At 34.1% G+C, this 18,699-nt stretch overlaps 2 protein-coding genes and 1 long non-coding RNA gene across 10 annotated transcripts; 1 reads left to right on the forward strand and 2 right to left on the reverse strand.

Annotated features, from left to right (window-relative positions):
* Positions 1-281: 281 nt before the first annotated feature.
* Positions 282-9,084, reverse strand: LOC117602754 (uncharacterized). Of its 4 annotated transcripts, none has more exons than XR_013063158.1 (3): positions 8,911-9,084; positions 962-1,133; positions 282-871 (listed from the first exon to the last, which is right to left on the reverse strand). It is a non-coding gene; the product is annotated as an uncharacterized LOC117602754 (long non-coding RNA). The 4 variants fall into 4 exon arrangements; XR_013063157.1 differs by lacking the exon at positions 8,911-9,084 and adding an exon at positions 4,527-4,735; XR_013063156.1 differs by lacking the exon at positions 8,911-9,084 and adding an exon at positions 1,387-1,823.
* Positions 9,085-9,635: 551 nt separating this feature from the next.
* On the reverse strand, positions 9,636-13,449 carry LOC117602753 (uncharacterized). Of its 4 annotated transcripts, none has more exons than XM_076691206.1 (5): positions 13,320-13,449; positions 11,354-11,525; positions 11,120-11,263; positions 10,833-11,012; positions 9,636-10,757 (listed from the first exon to the last, which is right to left on the reverse strand). In XM_076691206.1, exons 2-5 carry the CDS (start codon positions 11,519-11,521, stop codon positions 10,221-10,223), a joined length of 1,029 nt encoding a protein of 342 aa, XP_076547321.1. In that variant the 5' UTR covers positions 11,522-11,525; positions 13,320-13,449; the 3' UTR covers positions 9,636-10,220. The 4 variants fall into 4 exon arrangements, with proteins under 4 accessions (XP_076547321.1, XP_034177032.2, XP_034177029.2 ...); XM_034321141.2 differs by lacking the exon at positions 13,320-13,449 and adding an exon at positions 11,982-12,006; XM_034321138.2 differs by lacking the exon at positions 13,320-13,449 and adding an exon at positions 11,810-11,975.
* A 1,706-nt stretch (positions 13,450-15,155) lies between these two features.
* On the forward strand, positions 15,156-18,695 carry Cap-G (Chromosome associated protein G). Of its 2 annotated transcripts, XM_034321128.2 has the most exons (8): positions 15,156-15,358; positions 15,442-15,551; positions 15,628-16,430; positions 16,515-17,046; positions 17,137-17,430; positions 17,487-17,852; positions 17,925-18,437; positions 18,506-18,695. In XM_034321128.2, exons 2-8 carry the CDS (start codon positions 15,444-15,446, stop codon positions 18,617-18,619), a joined length of 2,730 nt encoding a protein of 909 aa, XP_034177019.2. In that variant the 5' UTR covers positions 15,156-15,358; positions 15,442-15,443; the 3' UTR covers positions 18,620-18,695. The 2 variants fall into 2 exon arrangements, with proteins under 2 accessions (XP_034177019.2, XP_076547318.1); XM_076691203.1 differs by lacking the exon at positions 15,156-15,358 and having other exon boundaries at positions 15,365-15,551.
* Positions 18,696-18,699: the final 4 nt, after the last annotated feature.

An 18,699-nucleotide genomic window follows, 5' to 3' on the forward strand; every position in this document is an offset into this window, starting at 1 on the left:
CTTTGATACCAAGGATTGTATGTATGTATGTAAAGTAGATCTTTGTTTATATATAGTTTAATATTATTGTTTATTGCAAATGATACTTTAAATTATAGATAACAGTAATAAACAAAAACATATTGACCAATCTTTAATAAATAATTTGGTTTCTAATATTTTTTTGGCATGGAAGAAGTCTTTATTTTAAATGTTTTTTATTTAAATCATTATGAACATTTGATTTAAATATTTTAGTAAAACTTTAATATTTAATGTGAATATAAAAATATAATATCATAGATTGTGTGGCATTTAATTTTATTATAAATTTTTACATATGTGCTCACATGAAATTGTTAATATAAAAATAAGATCATAAAATAGTGACCTGAAATCCTCTATGAACTTATAGTCTTAAAGATACTATACTAATTACCCAGATGTGTTTTATATAATTACTGGAAAAGAATTATATTTTTTTGTATTATATGCATACTTCGTTTAGCTGCAATTTATCAATAATCAAGTATCATAAAACAAAATAAGTATTTTTATCTAATAACAAAACCATAAAAAAAATGTTTGTCAAAATCCTATGACGATTTTGCAGCTGATTTTTTAACGATATCTTATCATTTTATCTAATAACAAAACCATAAAAGAAAATGTTTGTCAAAATCGTATGACGATTTTGCAGCTGATCTTTTAACGATATCTTATCATTACTGTCATAAAAAAAATACTGAAGTCTTATTAGTCATCCTCATAATCAGAAGGACCAATCCTCTATATCATTCATAATAGTCTATACATCATGTGTTTGTTCTGGTCCCAATATGTTTTGATAATACTGCACATTTCCTTTACTTGGACATACTGTAAGATGATGCTATAATAATAAACAATAGCAGTATTAAAATACAAAACGAATCACTTGTATAGGTTTGTAATAACTGTACAAATGTTACAATTAAATTACCTCAAACTCTTCTGGAACCAACTGATGTGTTGCATCAAAAGGGCATACATGTTGCAATTGATTTGGATAATTTGTAATGCATGTGATTAAATGGGTCTGAAACTGAGCTCTTAATATTTGATGTGCCTCATTAAATGGGCATGTTATATAACTGTCATTACCATTCATTTCTCTGAAAAAGATAAATTGTTTTAAAGGTGATATAAATTGCAAGCAGCAATGTACAATCATGAACAGTGCCATTGTTTCATTACCATCAAACTTTTACTTTTAATATAACCAAATATCAAATCATATAATAATAATACTTTAAATTAATTATTAGAGAAGTAAATTTGATAAAATATTCATTTTCTAAAAGGAAATTATTTACGCAATTACTTTTTGCGTATAATTATGTTACATACGCTATATGTATACATTACCTTGACTGATTTTGTATTTCTATGAAATATCACATATAATTCTATTTAGATGATTTATAAATCATGGAATAATTGCTAATTATTGCTGTCCAGTACTGTCTTTAATATTATTTGCTTTATGTAACATTAGTACTGTGCACCGATGAACAGAAATCCCATGAGAAGGCCGCAAATCTGATTGGTCAGAATGAAAGGGAGACACCTAATTTCACACGCATTTTCGGTTCTATACACTAATTCAGACCGTGTGACGAAGAAAGTCGATGAGACGTATCGAGACTGACAAGGAACATCGGGGACTGATACTGTTGCGCGTTTCTTCGTAATTCTAGGGATTTTTAAATCCAAGGAACGTGGGTAAGCCGCCCGTGGAGCGCTAAAGTACTCTGCTCACGTGAATTATTTTAAAGAAAAGAAAACTAATTTTTAACTATTTAAAATGAACTAAACTTTTAATAACAATTTACTTTAACTTTAATGTATTAGAACAAGAACAATAAATTGAACTGAAAATAAATGTTTTACACGAGTACTTCTCTTGAACGTTTACAAAGAACAAAGGACAAAAGATTAAGGACGGCGATTCCGCAAGGTTCCCCTATATATACAGCTCCTGATCACCAAGTAAATAATCATTAGCAACGCTCATTAATTCTATCCATGACTAACATTTGATAACAAAAAACCGATTCTCTTCTACTGATCGAGCTGTATAATAAGGAGTCCTTTATAACAAAATACTGTTCCTCCTTTACAATTTAAATTTGACGCACTTCAGCCACCACATTCAACTTTCTTTACAACCTAGTTCATAATTTATACAGCCTGGTTCACAATACATTTCGCATCTATATTCTATTAAACCAACGAGGATCGCAACAATACACTCCGATTTTGATGAAACTGCATAAATATTTACTAGACCTGTTTATGAAGATAACTGTAATTCGTTGGTGCCCGTTTTTCACTTTGAGGGAGATATCAACCCTTTTATCCGAACCGCCCTTTCTATATACGCGCTTATAAATCATAAACAATAAAAGATATAAAAAAAATAGTTGAAATAAAAGTTATACCGTTTCTTGAGGTCTATAAAGCTGAGTGTAAGTTTTTTTGTTAAATCATCCTGTTTGCAAATTTGAATTCCCCCTCCCCCTCCGTTTTGAAAAACTTTACTTTTTTTTCAATCAATAAAAGCGCCTAATTATTATAAATTCAACGATGTATTATAGTGTATAGTTGATTTAATTATTCCGATGGAATTTTTGATTTAATTAACCGCTAACTCAACTTATATTTGCAACGTTGATAAGATCTTTGATAAGAACCATTTTACCATCCGCTTTACATGTCATTTTCATAATTGCAAGATTAATTTCATCATCATATGATGAAGTACATTTATTTTGTAGACTTTCTACAATATACAGAGTACTTCCGATGTAGTAGTACAATTGGAAAGACGGTTAATCTACATATAAAAGTAAGCTGAAAATGTAGAGTAAGAGTTTTTGATACAATAACACTCTCATTCATTCATATTGTGTTCGTTAAATCCGTTCCTATACATATTTCGCTTATTCTGACTTTAATTTTTATTATAATATAATATTATTGTACATGTATATAACAACCAATATTATTCGACATAGCTTTTATAGTAATGAAATTCTTCAAAAAAGTGTTTGAAACAAATATTTTTTACACCAAGCACAACGAAGTACAGCTAATTCTCCACGTATATCGCACCGATGAATTTTGTCAACCTGTTTTGTAAAACAATAATCCCAACAAAAACAAAAAAAAAACTGTAAATAGGAGCCAAGTTCTTATGGCCGTAAAAAGTTGTGAGATCAAACTAAATACGGCCAATTTCGTTAGCTTAGAAATAACGCTTGCAATATTGAAAAGAGCTTTTGTGAAAATTAAGTTAAAAGAACGCTATTTAATTTTTGAAGAGTTACATGGAGGACTAAATTATTCAAACTTGGCCGTTACTTTTTAAACCAATGGCCATAACAGGTGTTAGGTAACGGCCAAGTTTGAATAATTTAGCCCTCCATGTAACTCTTCAAAAATTAAATAGCGTTCTTTTAACCTAATTTTCACAAAAGCTTTTTTCAGTATTGCAAGCGTTATTTCTAAGCTAACAAACTTGGCCGTATTTAGGGATGAAGTTCCGAATACGACCGGTCGCTGATCAAGATGAAATTTTGAGGGGGGGGGCCCAAATATAAAGTGGTATCTTCGGCTTCCTATTAGTTTCCGAGATATTAATTAAAAACTTTCGTACAATATATAGAATTTTTCCTATACAGACGCAACTAACACTACCGTCTTCGCTGCAGCAACCATCATCGTCAAGTGTCGAACAGCCGTTCACACCATAGCAATATCGGCTTCCGTTTCTATAGGGTGTTCCATGTAAAATCCATTTTTTTAGTTACATTACGTTCTGTTTTTTTATTTTATTACTAATTCTCAAGGAAGTAAACACATTTGATTTATACGTAGGTTAGGTTAGGGTAGATAAATTTCCGGCCGCCGGGAAGCGGCCGGCAGCGCTACAACAGTCGTCGTATCTCCAAAGTTTTGAATAGGACACCCTATAGATAGTCAGGTTGGAACCCCCGCTGTGTCAACGGCTGTTCGACACTAGATGTCAGCTTACTACACGAAGACGGTTGTGTTAGTTACGTCTGTATAGGAAAAATTCTATGTATTGTACGAAAGTTTTTAATTAATATCTCGGAAACTAATAGGAAGCCGAAGATACCACTTTATATTTGGGGTCCCCTCTCCCCTCCCCCCTAGCCCTCAAAATTTCATCTTGATCGGCGACCGGTCGTATTCGAAACTACAGCCTAAAAAAGCATTGTACACCAAGTTTCAACCACGTATCTCAACCGGGAGGGTAGTTACAGGATAAGAAAGAAAAAGCGATTTTTGCCATATTTTTCCTATTTAGTGGCATTTAAAAAATCTGAAAAATTTTAGAATATTCTAGCCCGGTTTCTTTATGATTGTGAATTTTTTCAGATTTTTCGGTTGCAAATCCTAGACGTGAAAAATCAAAAACGCAAAAAAATGTTGAAAAATTGAGATTTCGGGTAGAAGCTTTCGAGACACTAGATTTTTACCTTTACAGTAGTTAGATATTAGCATGACTGGTGTCCTCAATTTTTTTCAGATTTTTCAGTCGGGTGCATCGTCGGGTGTAACATCAGAAACCGATATTTTCGACATATTTCGTGCGATAACATGACAAATACTTTCAATTTTTACATTTCCTTTACACACTTAGTGCATTATGTGATTTCTAACATTTCTGCACTGGATAGAGGAAAATCTGAATGGAGAGAGTGAAGTTATTGTAAATAATGGAAAATTACGCACTTTATCTTCTAAAATATCAAAAAGTTTTTCAACGTCGCACAGTGGGACAAAACGGCTTTCAGCGATCAAAAGACGATTTTCGTGAATTCGAAAATTGAAAAACTATTTACATACATCGATAGAGAATAAACTGTAGTTTAACGTAGTGTAATCCGTTTTCTCATATTTGCTTCCGTTTTGCCGTGGTTCGCACTCAAAATCAGTAGAAATTCGTCAAAACAAAACGCTGATGATATTACCCGTAATTTCAATGTACGATTCTAATGAATTTTATTCAGAAAGATAAAATTCAAATAAATTATAAAATTTACTAGATTAGTATAGATTCTATTCAGTGCATAAAGTGAGTTAAAATGTTAACAACTATTTATAAATAATAGGATCTGATTGAAACGAAGTACCTACATTTAACTAAAATCTCAACTTCGAGTTTGATTTAAAAAAAATGCCGGCACTTGCCGAATGTTTAATTATTACTACAGGAAAGAGTGAACCTTCCTCTATCAGAATCTGAAAAAATTGGGTGTACGTTTTTGCACTTTTTCAAGAAAATGGCGATTTAATGAAATTACACCCATCTTGACCGATGCGCACGATGATAGAAAAACATACCAGATACGATAATTAACCAGTTAATTGCATTCCACGTGTATATTCGTCATCCAAAACTTTATTTCGTCCTTGCAATATACCATAATAAATTTTCATAATTGTCGAAACAGTTTTCACGAATGATTTGGTATAGATTATAATAAATATAAATAAATATATTATAATAACACATGTCTTATCATTTTTTAATTATTAAATCCGTTTCTTTTATAGTTATTAACAGTTTTGTGTCAAATTTTTGTTAAATGACATAAAACATATCTAACAAGTAAAGGATATTGAACGCGTTACACTTTATACGTGAATCTTTTGACACCCTGTAGTTCAATATGATTTATATTGGTACAACTTAAGTACCATAATATAGGCAAAAACTTTCCAAAATTTCATTTAAAGATTTCCAATAGAACCGAAGTTACAGATTTTTGATCGCCGAAAGCCGTTTTGTCCCACTGTGCGTCATCGGTGGGTGAGTCGGTAAGGTCTACAACACACTTACCTTCACCATTTCCATAGACAATATAACTCACCTAAACACGACACCTACAATATAAAGGCCCAACTACAACAAAACAAACTGGGAAAAATTAAAAAAAATAGCATGACTCGAAATAAAAAGCTTAAAAATCCCACACGACAGAAACCTTTCAAACCACGAAATAGATGTAAACTTCAAGGTGCTAGAAACGGCCATACATAAAGCAATAGCAAAGAGTAGGTATAATGCAATAGACAAAACAATACCGCAAACCAAATCCCCAAACTCCAAACTCCGCAGAAATCTTCCTACAAAACAAAAGAATAAAAATCCTCCAAAGAAACAAAAACTACATACTAAACCAGCTAATGAAACTAAACAATCGCAACGATAAAACATCTCTCCTAGCAAAAAATACATTAACAAAACTTTTTAAAGATATAAAAGCAGAAATTGGAGCGGAATTTAAAAAATCAATAAACGCTTACTGGAAAGATAAAATAAGCCAAATTGCCATAAAAGGACTAACAAACCCCTTCCAGCAAATCAATAATATCTTCAAGACCAAAAACTCCTCCTACCACATAGAATCCCTCACAATAAGCAAAAACAACTATAGTTTTTAGGACGTACGTCCTCATCCAAACAGCTGAAATAGACACCTCATTTCTAACACGAAACGCAAATACACTGACGATAACAGACTCTTCAACCAAGCTAAACGCACCAGGAGCCCACTTCGAATTAACACACAATCAAAACACCTACTTAGGTAGCCCTCAACTCAAAACAATAGTAGAAACAAAAACCTCCGCCATTAAAAAACAACTAACCGATGATACCACCACCCACAAAACAATAACAACCTTCTTTACTAACTCCCCGGCATACAATCCCATACTGGAAAACCACCCAAACACTTTCACTTCACAATTTCAAATAGCCAGCATTCTGAAAAGAACCAACAATAAAAAATCAGGGTATAGTTCTGAATAGCCCCGGCGGAGGGGGGTCCCCCTCGGGGGGGGGGGGGTTGGGGGAAGACCCCAAATATCAAACGGTATCCACATCAGACCAGTAGTTTCGGAGATATTAATTAAAAACTTTCGCAGAATACATACAGGGAGATTCTCTCGGCGCGCAACACAATAGCCGCCCCGCACAATGGAACCCTGCTATGTTTGCGGGCAAAAAGCCCAGGAGGTCAAGTCGTCGGACCCAAGACTGCTCTGTGTGTTTTGGGTCCGACGACTTGACCTGGGCATTTTGCCCGCAAACACAGCAGGGTTCCATTGTGCGGGGCGGCTATTGTGTTGCGCGCCGAGAGAATCTCCCTGTAGAATTCTGCCTATACAGACATGACTAACACAACCATCCCCGCTGTAGAAATCGTGGTCGTTGAGTGTCAAGTAGCCGATGACACAGTAGGGGGTCTCGACTTGAGTATCTATAGGGTGTCTCATTCAGTTGTGATCATTGTACCATTGTATTTAAAGTAATTATTCTTGCGTTTTAGGCTTTGCCCCTCCCCCGGCACCCCCGCCACGGAAAATATAACCTAACCTAACTTAACCTAACCTACTACGGTTTGATATTCGTAGACGAACAAAGTGTTACCTTCTGTTCGTATATGTATAACTGGCAAATTCGCCTTACATATGCCTTACATTATTGGGTAAAATTCTGTGTAAAGTTGTTTGCGAATATTTCGACAGCTTGTTATTTCCATTAAAAACAAAAATCATATTCGTATTCAGCATATCAAAACGAGTAAAACGACGAGATTAATGTAAACGTGAACCACAGTTTACAAAATAATACGCTTTATACATGTACGACACCCTGTAGATACCCAGGTCGAGACCCCCTACTGTGCCATCGGCTGCTTGACGCTTGTCGACCACGGTTTCTACAGCGGGGTTGGTTGTGTTAGTCACGTCTGTATAGGCAAAATTCGATGTATTCTGCAAAAGTTTTTAATTAATATCTCCGGAACTACTGGTCTGATGTGGATATCGTTTTATATTTGGGGGTTTCTCCCTCCCCCCTCTCCCTCCTCCAAAGCCCATGTCGATCAGCTACCGGGGCTATTCGGAATGTTAGAAAATTTGAAATAAACGAACGGTTGAGGCAGGCCATGTGCGTTCTGTCAGCGCGTTTCTCCTCCTTAAGGGGAAGTCCTTTAACTTGGGAGTGTCATAAACAAAAAGGGCATACTGTCGAAGGCGTTCTCACGACGGAGGATTTTTGGGACGGCAGGACATTCTTGTTCTGACCGTTGCCTTGTAATGAGCATCGCAAAATACAGAGCAGAGTCAATTCTAGCTAACGCCCACAGTGTTTTATTTGATATTCATTTTTACACCAATTCATAATCCGCTCCGTTTAATCTGATCTTACAGGAACTACAGCCAAAAATCATCTAGCTTCGACCGAATACCAAACGCAGTCCTGAGAAAACTCCCTGGAAAATTTATATTTTTATACACAATAATGTTTAACAACGCAATATGTTAGGAATATTTCTTTAATTTAGTTTAATTTAATTTTTCCTAGTTTGTGTTAATAATGATTATTTGTTAAGTTGTTTCCTTATGTTTACAATATTTTTATTGTTGGTAATATTCTTTGCTAATAGGCATCCCCTTTCTTCACTTGTTTTAAAATCCTTCTTCTCGATCTCATAAATAAATCCAACTATTTATTCAACATCAAGACTGATTATTCGGAATTATACCGTCAACACAACACAATAAATAACGGCTACTTCCCCACAGCATGGAAACCCGCAAAAATGATAGCATTAAAAAAGAAAGGAAAAGACGGCAATAACCCCATGAACTACAGACCCATAAGCCTCCGCCCCAACATTAGCAAAATCATTGAAAAATTACTACACGGACAAATCGCAACACACGCAGAAAATCAGAAAATATTGCCAATAATTCCAATTCTGTTTCAGAAATAAAACATCCACAGTACACACTATAAACAAACTAACGTCCGACATAAACAGAGCACTTTGCAACAATCTATACCTTTTTCTTGAAAAAGCTTTCGAAACAGTGTGGCACAAGGGACTCCTCTTTAAACTCGACAAATACAAATTCCCCCTTCATCTCACCAAAATCATTTGGAACATGATCAGTAACAAACAATTCATCCTACAAGATGGAGAACACAAATCAACAAAAACATTGAAGGTCACAAACCTAACCTAATTCACTGATTAGGTAGAGTAGATTGGGTTAGGTTAGGCTATATTAAATTCCCGGCTGCCATCATAGCTACGATACGTTGAAATTATGAATACAGAAGTTTAATACAAGGTATACATATATACATATATTGGTCATCGGTCGCCGTGCTGTTGCTTGCAGAAACAATAGAAAACCAGCGATCCCATACTAATGCGTACGTTGTCATCAACACACACGGATGGGCAGAATTCAATGTGTTAGTTCCGACAGCTTTTCGAAAATATGTAGAAAACCAAGGCCAAGCGGCGGTTATATGTATAGGAAAAAGTTGTTCAAAATGCTAATTTCTACAATATATTTAAAAATCATCGAAATCGGAGGTGCCGGCTGTAATCTAAATAATTACCAAATATATTGACCAACCTTTTATAAATAACTAGGTTTCTAACATTTTCTTGGCATGAAAGAAATCTTTATTTTAAATCTTTTTTATTTAAACCATTATGAACTTTTGGTTGAAATATTTTAGTACAACTTTAATGTCTAATGTGCATAGAAAAATATAATATCATGGATTGTGTACCATTTAATTTTATTATAAATTTTTACATATGTCCTCACATAAAGTTGTTAATATAAAAATGAGGTCACAAAATAGAGACCTGAAATCCTCTATGAACTTATAGCATTAAGGATACTACAGGGTGATTTTCTCGCACTCGGACACAAAGGAACTGGCGACAAAGAACCCCTTGCCCGCACCATGAAGAGGTCCAGGCACGCACGCACGCGCACACACACACACACAGAGTCGTCTCGGCCCGTGTAGGTCCTCGCTGGCACGTGACAATGCGGACCTCTTCATGGTGCAGTCAAGGGATTCATTCCCGTCAGTGTTCCTTTGTGTCCGGCTGCGAGAAAATCACCCTGTATACTAATTACTCAGATGTATCCTATGTAATTACTGGAAAAGAATTATATTTTTTCGGCTGCAATTTATCAATAATCAAGTATCATAAAACAAAATAAGTATTTTTATCGAATAACAAAACCATAAAAAAAAAATGTCAAAATCGTATGACGATTTTGCAGCTGATTTTTTAACGATATCTTATCATTACTGTCATAATAGAAATACTGAAGTCTTATTAGTCGTCCTCATAATCAGAAGGAGAATTAGAAGATTTTGAGTTCTCATATTCTTCTTGTTTCTTTGATGTATTAGGATTTGAACGCTTGCAAGCAAGAATAAATCCTCTTCCAGTACTAACTTTCTTTGGTTCTCCATACAGTATGCCATTTTGTACATTTAATCTTTGCTGTTCGAAAGTATAATGTTTAATTAACTTTGGTAGGATGTTATTTGCTTTAAGATCCTTTTTTTCTGTAGCATTGGTGCATGTTTTTTTTATTGACATATTTTCTTTTCGTTCAAACTGAAAACTATTTTTTTGATTGGTAATACTACCAATGTCATTTACTAAAGTATTTATCGACGTATTTATTTTGTTATCTTTCCCAGAATCATCATTATTTAATGTCGAATTTTTGTTTACTGAAGTTTCGTTGTTTTTATCAATAGAAATGTTCTTCAGTTGCAAAACAATATTATTAGTTGAAGTGCTTGCATCATGAAACACTGCCGCAGGAGCGTGTTTAGGAGTTCGTAATGGTCCTTCACGTTCCTGAGAAAGAAAATATCAATAATAGGTAGATAAATCATAGCAAATTTAATTGGTCATAATAAAGTATAAACTCACTTTCTTTAGTTCAAAAACACAGGTATCATTGCGGTTCTTATTGATGTTATTTTCTAAAGATGATAATCTCTGTCTTTCATACAGCTTGAACTTCTTCTTTTCTGATTTTGACATAGCTATTGGTATTCTCAGAACATTTTTCTTTTCTGAAGCAGTAAATGGATTGTATGAAGGATTGTTCTAAAAAAAAACAATTAAACTTTAGAAATAACATCTGTTCAATAAATTTTAGTTAATGGTCATGAAATGCTCTCTCTTAATTTCTTTAAAATTAATAGTTTCCATACCCCAGACCAATCCTCTACATCATCCACAGTAGTCTGTAGATCACATGCCTGTTGTATTGAAACTGTTCCTACATTTTGTTCCAGTCCCAATATGTTTTGATAACACTGCACATTTCCACTACTTGGACATACTGTAAGATGATGCTATAATAATAAACAATAGCAGTATTAAAATACAAAACGAATCACTTGTATAAGTTTATAATAACTGTACAAATGTTACAATTAAATTACCTCAAACTCTTCTGGAACCAACCGATGTGTCGCATCAAAAGGGCATACTTCTTTCATATGCTTTGGATAATTTTTACTGCATTTGACTAAGTGCATCTGAAACCGAGCTCTTAGTATACGATGTGACTCATTAAATGGGCATGTTACATAACTCTCAATACCATTCATTTCTCTGGAAAAGATAAATTGTTTTAACTGTTTGCAATAAACAATCATGAACAGTGCTATTGTTTCATTACTATCAAACTTTTACTTATAATACAACCAAATAGTAAATCATATAATAATAATAATACTTTAACTTAATTATCAGAGAAGTAAATTTAATAAAATGTTTATTTTCTAAAACGAAATTATTTTTATATCTTTACCCAATCATAAAAATTAAAAGTAAACAAAGAAAAGTTGTTGCGCAATTACTTTTTGCGTACAATTAGGTTATATACGTTACATTACCTTGACTGATTTTGTATTTCTGTGAAATATTACATATAATTCTATTTAGATGATTTATAAATCTTCGGATAAATGCTAATTATTACTGTCCAGTACTGTCTTTAATATTATTTGCTTTAGGTAAATTAGTCGCAGCATTTACATATGCAATGCAATGTAATGTACTGTTTACCAATCACAAGAAGTCCACGAGAATAACGCAATCTGATTGGCCGTACCTCACCTCAGTTCATACATACATAACTTTAAGTAGAGATGGCGCCACTTGGAGTATAATGCTGCGATCCTCGCTGGTTTAATAGAATATAGATGCGAAACGTATTGTGAACCAGGCTGTATAAATTATGAACTAGGTTGTAAAGATAGTTGAATGTGGTGGCTGAAGTGCGTCAAATTTAAATTGTAAAGGAAGAACAGTATTTTGTTATAAAGGACTCTTTATTGTACAGCTCGATCAGTAGAAGAGAATCGGTTCTTCGTTATCAAATGTTAGTCATAGATAGAATTAATGAGCGTTGCTAACGATGATTTACTTAGTGATCAGGAGCTGTGAGCTGTATATTGTTGCGAAATTCTTCGTAATTCTAGGAATTTTTAAATCCAAGGAACGTGGGTAAGCCGCCCGTGGAGCGCTAAGCACTCTGCTCACGTGAATTATTTTAAAGAAAAGAAAACTAATTTTTAATTATTTTAAATGAACTAAACTTTTAATAACGATTAACTTTAACTTTAATGTATTGGAACAAGAACAATAAATTGAATAAATGTGTTACACGAGTACTTCTCTTGAGCGTTTACAAAGAACAAAGGACAAAGGTTAAGGACGGCGATTCCGCAAAGTTCCTCTATATATACAGCTCCTGATCACTAAGTAAATCATGGTTAGCAACGTTCATTAATTCTATCGATGACTAACATTTGATAACAAAAAACCGATTCTCTTCTACTGATCGAGCTGTATAATAAGGAGTCCTTTACAACAAAATACTGTTCTTCCTTTACAATTTAAATTTGACGCACTTCAGCCACCACATTCAACTTTCTTTACAACCTAGTTCATAATTTATACAGCTTGGTTCACAATACGTTTCGCATCTATACCAGATAGCACAGCCGACTCTAGTACTAGCCATGCTGAACAACGTGGCAACACCGCTCACGTGACAATCGGGAGTCCTATTTTCAAAAACAGAGTCCTGTGCTCGGAATTGTAATTAACGTCTTTTTTAATTAAAAGCTGTAGTAATATACACTATTTTGTGTTAATTATGTATAAACAATATATAAACGTTGCAACTATGGCAAATAGAAGTGATGTGGTAGTATAAAATTGTTATAAATGTGATATATATTTAGTGTACTCTCAAAGTAGTTTGGTGTTGTGAAGCATGATATTTGAAATATTTACAGTGGTTTCATAAAAATTTAGGTATGAAGCAAAATGAAACCATCTTTGGATCAAATTGAAACATTTAAGAATTGATAAACGTGTATATAAGTTAATAAAAACCTTGAAACAAGCGAAATTATTGGAACGAAACCAAAGAGGTTATGTGAAGTCCAGAGAGTAGTCGGGAGTCTGACGACGTTGATTGGCTGAGAGTCTGGGAGTCCGGGAGGCAGATAGAGTAGGGTAGGTGTTGATATATTCAGATCGGACTCCCACGGTGTTGCCATTTTTACTTCAGCACGGCTAGTACTAGAGTCGGCTGTGCAGATAGAGTAGGGTAGGTGTTGATATATTCAGACCGGACTCCCCCGGTGTTGCCATTTTTACTTCAGCACGGCTAGTACTAGAGTCGGCTGTGGCAACTTATATATTTGAAGTGTAACGTGAAACGTTATCACGTGAATATGTTTAGAGTGTTATGGCGACACTGCCATGGGAATATTTATCGATAGTCTGTAGTATCGATATGTCTCGAGTATCAGTCGAGGACCCTTTGTATCGAAGGTCATAAATTAAGAACGAAATTCAAACATCATCTGTGCGTACACTTATATAAATAGACAAAGATTAAATTGTAAACCCCTCGACGTGGGTGATCGAGTTGAGAGAAGGCCGGAAATCCAGAGAATGGAATAGTTTCATTTCTAAAATTCCTAAACGACTAATTTATGATAGACCATGGCCAATTCGTAGTTTTCGACCAAGTCACGAACGGTCCTTAAAAGTTACGAAGTCTTTTCGATATCCTGTCCATTCATGCATTCTAAGAGGGTCGTAAATTTCCTCAAAAGTTGCTTTGGCAAGTACAAGGTCTTGTTGTTTCCTAATTTCTTTGGGTCCCACGCTTTCTCGTAGCACATGTGCGCTGCAACGTTTTAGCGTCTTGGCGGAGCGCCTTCACTTCCACGCACCTGAGGCTGGACCACAGCCAGGAGAAGGGGCCCACACGAGACGGGGTGGACTCCTCCACCATTGGACGAGGGATGATCCTGAGGAAGGATCCAGGATCCATCAAGGAAGGGGAATCGACGGACAACGCGCGAAGATCTCCTCCGCCAAGCGCAGAACCGGCAGAATGATTTTGTCAGTCAAATTAGACAGATCCTTCTCACGCGCTATATTTAACGCACTATAAACTCAAAGTTACAAGTCAGTATAAATAAAGAGTTGAAATATAAAAGCACAGTGAATAGTAATAATAGTTTATTATTTTCATTTCCGCGCCTTGCGAGCGGAGCGCCTCTGCGCTCCACGGATTGTCATACCTGTGCCTTAATTCCCCAAATATCCCCATTTTCCGCGAACGGACACACAACAGGAGAGAATATGTTAGAAACTTTGAGTGACTTTGACTATAAATATGGATTGCCTGTCATCCCCACCAGGGTTGGGCACGTACGCAGCCGACTCTAGTACTAGCCGTGCTGAAGTAAAAATGGCAACACCGCGGGAGTCAGGTCTGAATATATCAACACCTACCCTACTCTATCTGCCTCCCGGACTCCCAGACTCTCAGCCAATCAACGTCGTCAGACTCCCGACTACTCTCTGGACTTCACATAACCTCTTTGGTTTCGTTCCAATAATTTCGCTTGTTTCAAGGTTTTTATTAACTTATATACACGTTCATCAATTCTTAAATGTTTCAATTTGATCCAAAGATGGTTTCATTTTGCTTCATACCTAAATTTTCTTGAAACCACTGTAAATATTGCAAATATCATGCTTCACAACACCAAACTACTTTGAGAGTACACAAAATATATATCACATTTATAACAATTTTATACTACCACATCACTTCTATTTGCCATAGTTGCAACGTTTATATATTGTTTATACATAAGTAACACAAAATAGTGTATATTACTACAGCTTTTAATTAAAAAAGACGTTAATTACAATTCCGAGCACAGGACTCTGTTTTTGAAAATAGAACTCCCGATTGTCACGTGAGCGGTGTTGCCACGTTGTTCAGCATGGCTAGTACTAGAGTCGGCTGTGAAGTTGCCAGCACCGATAAAACGGCTTCTTTTATCCTAGTGATTTTATCGAGGATGTTGTGTCAGTCCCAGTAAACTGCTTATATTATTTATATGGTAGCATATTTGAAACATTAACGATCTTATGTTTGTGTCAATATTTTGTATGTAATATTTCCTGCATTTTTGATAACTTACAGGTATGAAACAAAACATAGGCAATATAATAAACGAAATATTCTATAATATTCAGTTTAATAAAACATGTCATCAGAAGAATTTGAAGAAATTAAAGAAGATATACGAAGAGGTAAGGATAGTGTGTAATGTTACTTCAAAATAGATTATTTGTACTATAAATTCTTAAACCTCTTTGTATATTTCAGAGTGAATTATCTGTTTTTTTGGATTGTTTCATGTCCTGTTTAAAAGTTCCACTTAGTATCAGTCAACATCATTCGCGAGTTAATAACACTCTCGAATTTGCTGCTAAATTTGCTGTTAGTTTATATTCAGTCACTGATAATGACGAGGAATCTGAAGAATCTTTATGCCCTTTTCTGAGTAATCTGCTTAATTTTATTTTGATACATCATTGTGCAAAGAATCCAGGAGTGAGATATCGTATTTGTCACTTCTTGAATATACTTCTAAATGCAATGGGTGATCAAGCATCCATAGATGATGAAATTTGTGAAAACATAACAGTATCCATGATGAGTCGTTTATTAGATAAGTCGCATAAAGTTAGAGCTCAAGCAATTTTTGCATTGCATAGACTTCAGGACCCATCAAATGACGAATGCCCAGTTATAAAAATGTACATATTTCATGCCACTAAAGACCCAAAAGCAGAGGTCCGAAAAGCAGCACTGATGAGTATGGGAAAAAATCAGAAAACTTTACAGGTTGCATTAAGAAGAACAAGAGATACAGATGAAACAGTCCGTAAAGTGGCATATGTATTTATTAGTAAAGTCACTGTGAGATCTTTAACCATCACACAGAGAGATCAGTTGTTAAATGATGGTCTCAAAGATAGATCTGAAATGGTCAGAAAAACTGTACAAAATGTTCTATTGCCTTCTTGGTTGAGACATTTTAATGGGAACTTTATTGATTTAGTAAGAGCTCTTGATGCTGAGATTGGTACAGATGTATCAATTCTAGCTTTAGAATCTTTATTTAAGTATGTATTTAATTTATATTTACAAAGTATTTGTTTTTAAATATTTGTTTCAAGCAATAAACATCTAATTCTTTATTTCATTAGGAACACTCCAATAAATCAACTGATAAAACAGTTGCCTATAGATAATCAGACAAAATTAATTCCAATAAATAAGTTACTTAGTGAAAATGTATTGTATTGGAGGTGTTTAGTAAAATATTTTCACTGTGAATGTCTAACAGAAGAGATGGAAAACATTTTACCCGAATTATCTGTATTCTGCACTTATATCTCGGATTTTCTAACAAAAGTATCTGAAAACCAAAATAAAACATGGGAGAATCATATGATGAAATTTATTCTTTTACAATTATTTGAAATAGCAACAACTTATGATCTCTCTGATGAAGTTGGAAGGAACAAATTAAATCAATTAATATGTAATACTTTAATGAGCAACCACTGTACTGAAAGTATTATTGAATGTATAGTGACACACTTACAGAAAGTTATACCAGATGTAAATAGTAGATTGGACACTTTAGCTAATGTAATTAGTGAAATTAGACTACCTTTGAAAGAAACGCAAACGATACAAATCTCTGAACAACAGCAACAACAAATTCCTGTACAAGTAAGTTTGCAAAAATTTGCAAAAGTAAGTTTAAGGAAAAAGTACCAACATATATATACATATATAATTGCATTACTTTTTAATGCTTAGAGAGCAAAGCTGAAGATGAAGGTTTTAGCACTGCAAGAAGAAGAGTATCAAGCTATACAAAAGAAGGAATATTTAAAAGCAGACGCTTTAAAAAATCAAATAAATGAGGTTAATAAAGAAATACAAAGCCTCACAGAGCAACCTCAAATAACTGTTATGGAAGAGATCAAAGAGAAGAGTGATCCAGAAACGATGCGGAAATGTTTGAGTATAATATGTACAATGATGCAGTCTGTAGTTTCACTAACTCCTACTCTGAGAAGCTTAATGCAAATAGCGCTTGATAGTTTAGAAGTAAGTAATTACTAAAATTTAAATAAATCGAATGGTACAACTATTTTCTTTTTCAGCATCCAGATGATACTGTGCATATATTGGCAATACGGGCAGTCAGTATTTGTTGCATATTAGATCAAGAATTAGCTAAGAAACACCTTATGATGCTAGTTCTGCAATTTTCTCTAGAGCAAGAGAATGCAGATATTTGGATAATAGCTTTAAAAGGAATCTTTGATCTTTTATTACTATATGGTCTCGAACATTTTGATATTTTAGAATATAATGAAGAGAGTTCAACCAGTAGAACTGAGAAATCTCATACTACAAAGTTATACACCGATAACGACACGGAAATTTCTTTATCATCGACACATAAATCCGAGGTCGGAAATAGTCGTAATTTTATTAAAATTTTAGCAGGATTATTAGACCATCCAGTAAGTACATATTACACGTAAAGTAATACTCATTTATATTAAATAAATAATATATATTTTCCAAAAATGTAGCACCAAGGATTGAGAACAATTGCTGCCGAAGGTCTGTGTAAACTACTGCTCAACCAACGAATCAGTAGTTCAAACGTATTATCAAAATTAATAATTTTATGTTTTAATCCTGTCAATGATAACGATTTTTATCTACGGCAATGCTTAAGCGTATTTTTTGATAATTTTGTAACACGTGTACCTGATTCCCATGAATTGTTAGAACAGACATACTTGCCTACGCTACAAATTTTATGTAAGGCACCAGAGATAAGTCCTTTGAAAGAAATTGACCCCTATGATGTATCCAGGTTCATACTGAATTTAACCAGATTTGGAAATCCGAAATCTGGCGTAGAACATTATCGTTCGCACAATAATTTCGCTTTTATGATCTTAGCAGAGATATTGAATCGAAACAGTAAAATTGAAGTGACGGTACTCATTAGATCCTTAAAGGATTTGCGTATTGAGATTGATGACAATACGTCAAAAGAAAATATACGAGAAGCTATTAACAAAATTACAGAAATGGTAAATATCTCTCATATAAGCCTACTTATTACTAACTGTATTATTATACTTATTAATATTTTTTATAGATAAATGAATCCGATAAACGACTGATGAAAAACATTGAGGTATTTAAGAAGAAATTAGAAGCTCCGAATTCCGTTCCTGTACAAGAGGACGAGGATATCGAAGCTACAGATTGAAAATTATTCTGTAATTGAAACTTATTTTTCTTTATACTTTTTTAATAAAGTATCTAATACTCGCAAAACATTTTGAATCC

This window comes from Osmia lignaria, chromosome 12 (genome assembly GCF_051020975.1).
Source record: "Osmia lignaria lignaria isolate PbOS001 chromosome 12, iyOsmLign1, whole genome shotgun sequence".
NCBI lineage: Eukaryota > Metazoa > Arthropoda > Insecta > Hymenoptera > Megachilidae > Osmia > Osmia lignaria.

What these genes read in the sequence shown, in the direction of transcription:
- LOC117602753 (XM_034321137.2), bottom strand. An exon ending in TGGTTCCAGAAGAGTTTGAG is followed by an intron (nt 11,264 to 11,353) that starts GTAATTTAATTG and finishes TTATTATTATAG; the next exon opens with CATCATCTTACAGTATGTCC. An exon ending in ATGTAGAGGATTGGTCTGGG is followed by an intron (nt 11,013 to 11,119) that starts GTATGGAAACTA and finishes GTTTTTTTTTAG; the next exon opens with AACAATCCTTCATACAATCC.
- Cap-G (XM_034321128.2), top strand. Translation starts at nt 15,444, where the DNA reads ATGAAACAAAACATAGGCAATATAATAAACGAAATATTCTATAATATT. An exon ending in TAAAGAAGATATACGAAGAG is followed by an intron (nt 15,552 to 15,627) that starts GTAAGGATAGTG and finishes TGTATATTTCAG; the next exon opens with AGTGAATTATCTGTTTTTTT. An exon ending in AACAACAAATTCCTGTACAA is followed by an intron (nt 17,047 to 17,136) that starts GTAAGTTTGCAA and finishes TTTAATGCTTAG; the next exon opens with AGAGCAAAGCTGAAGATGAA.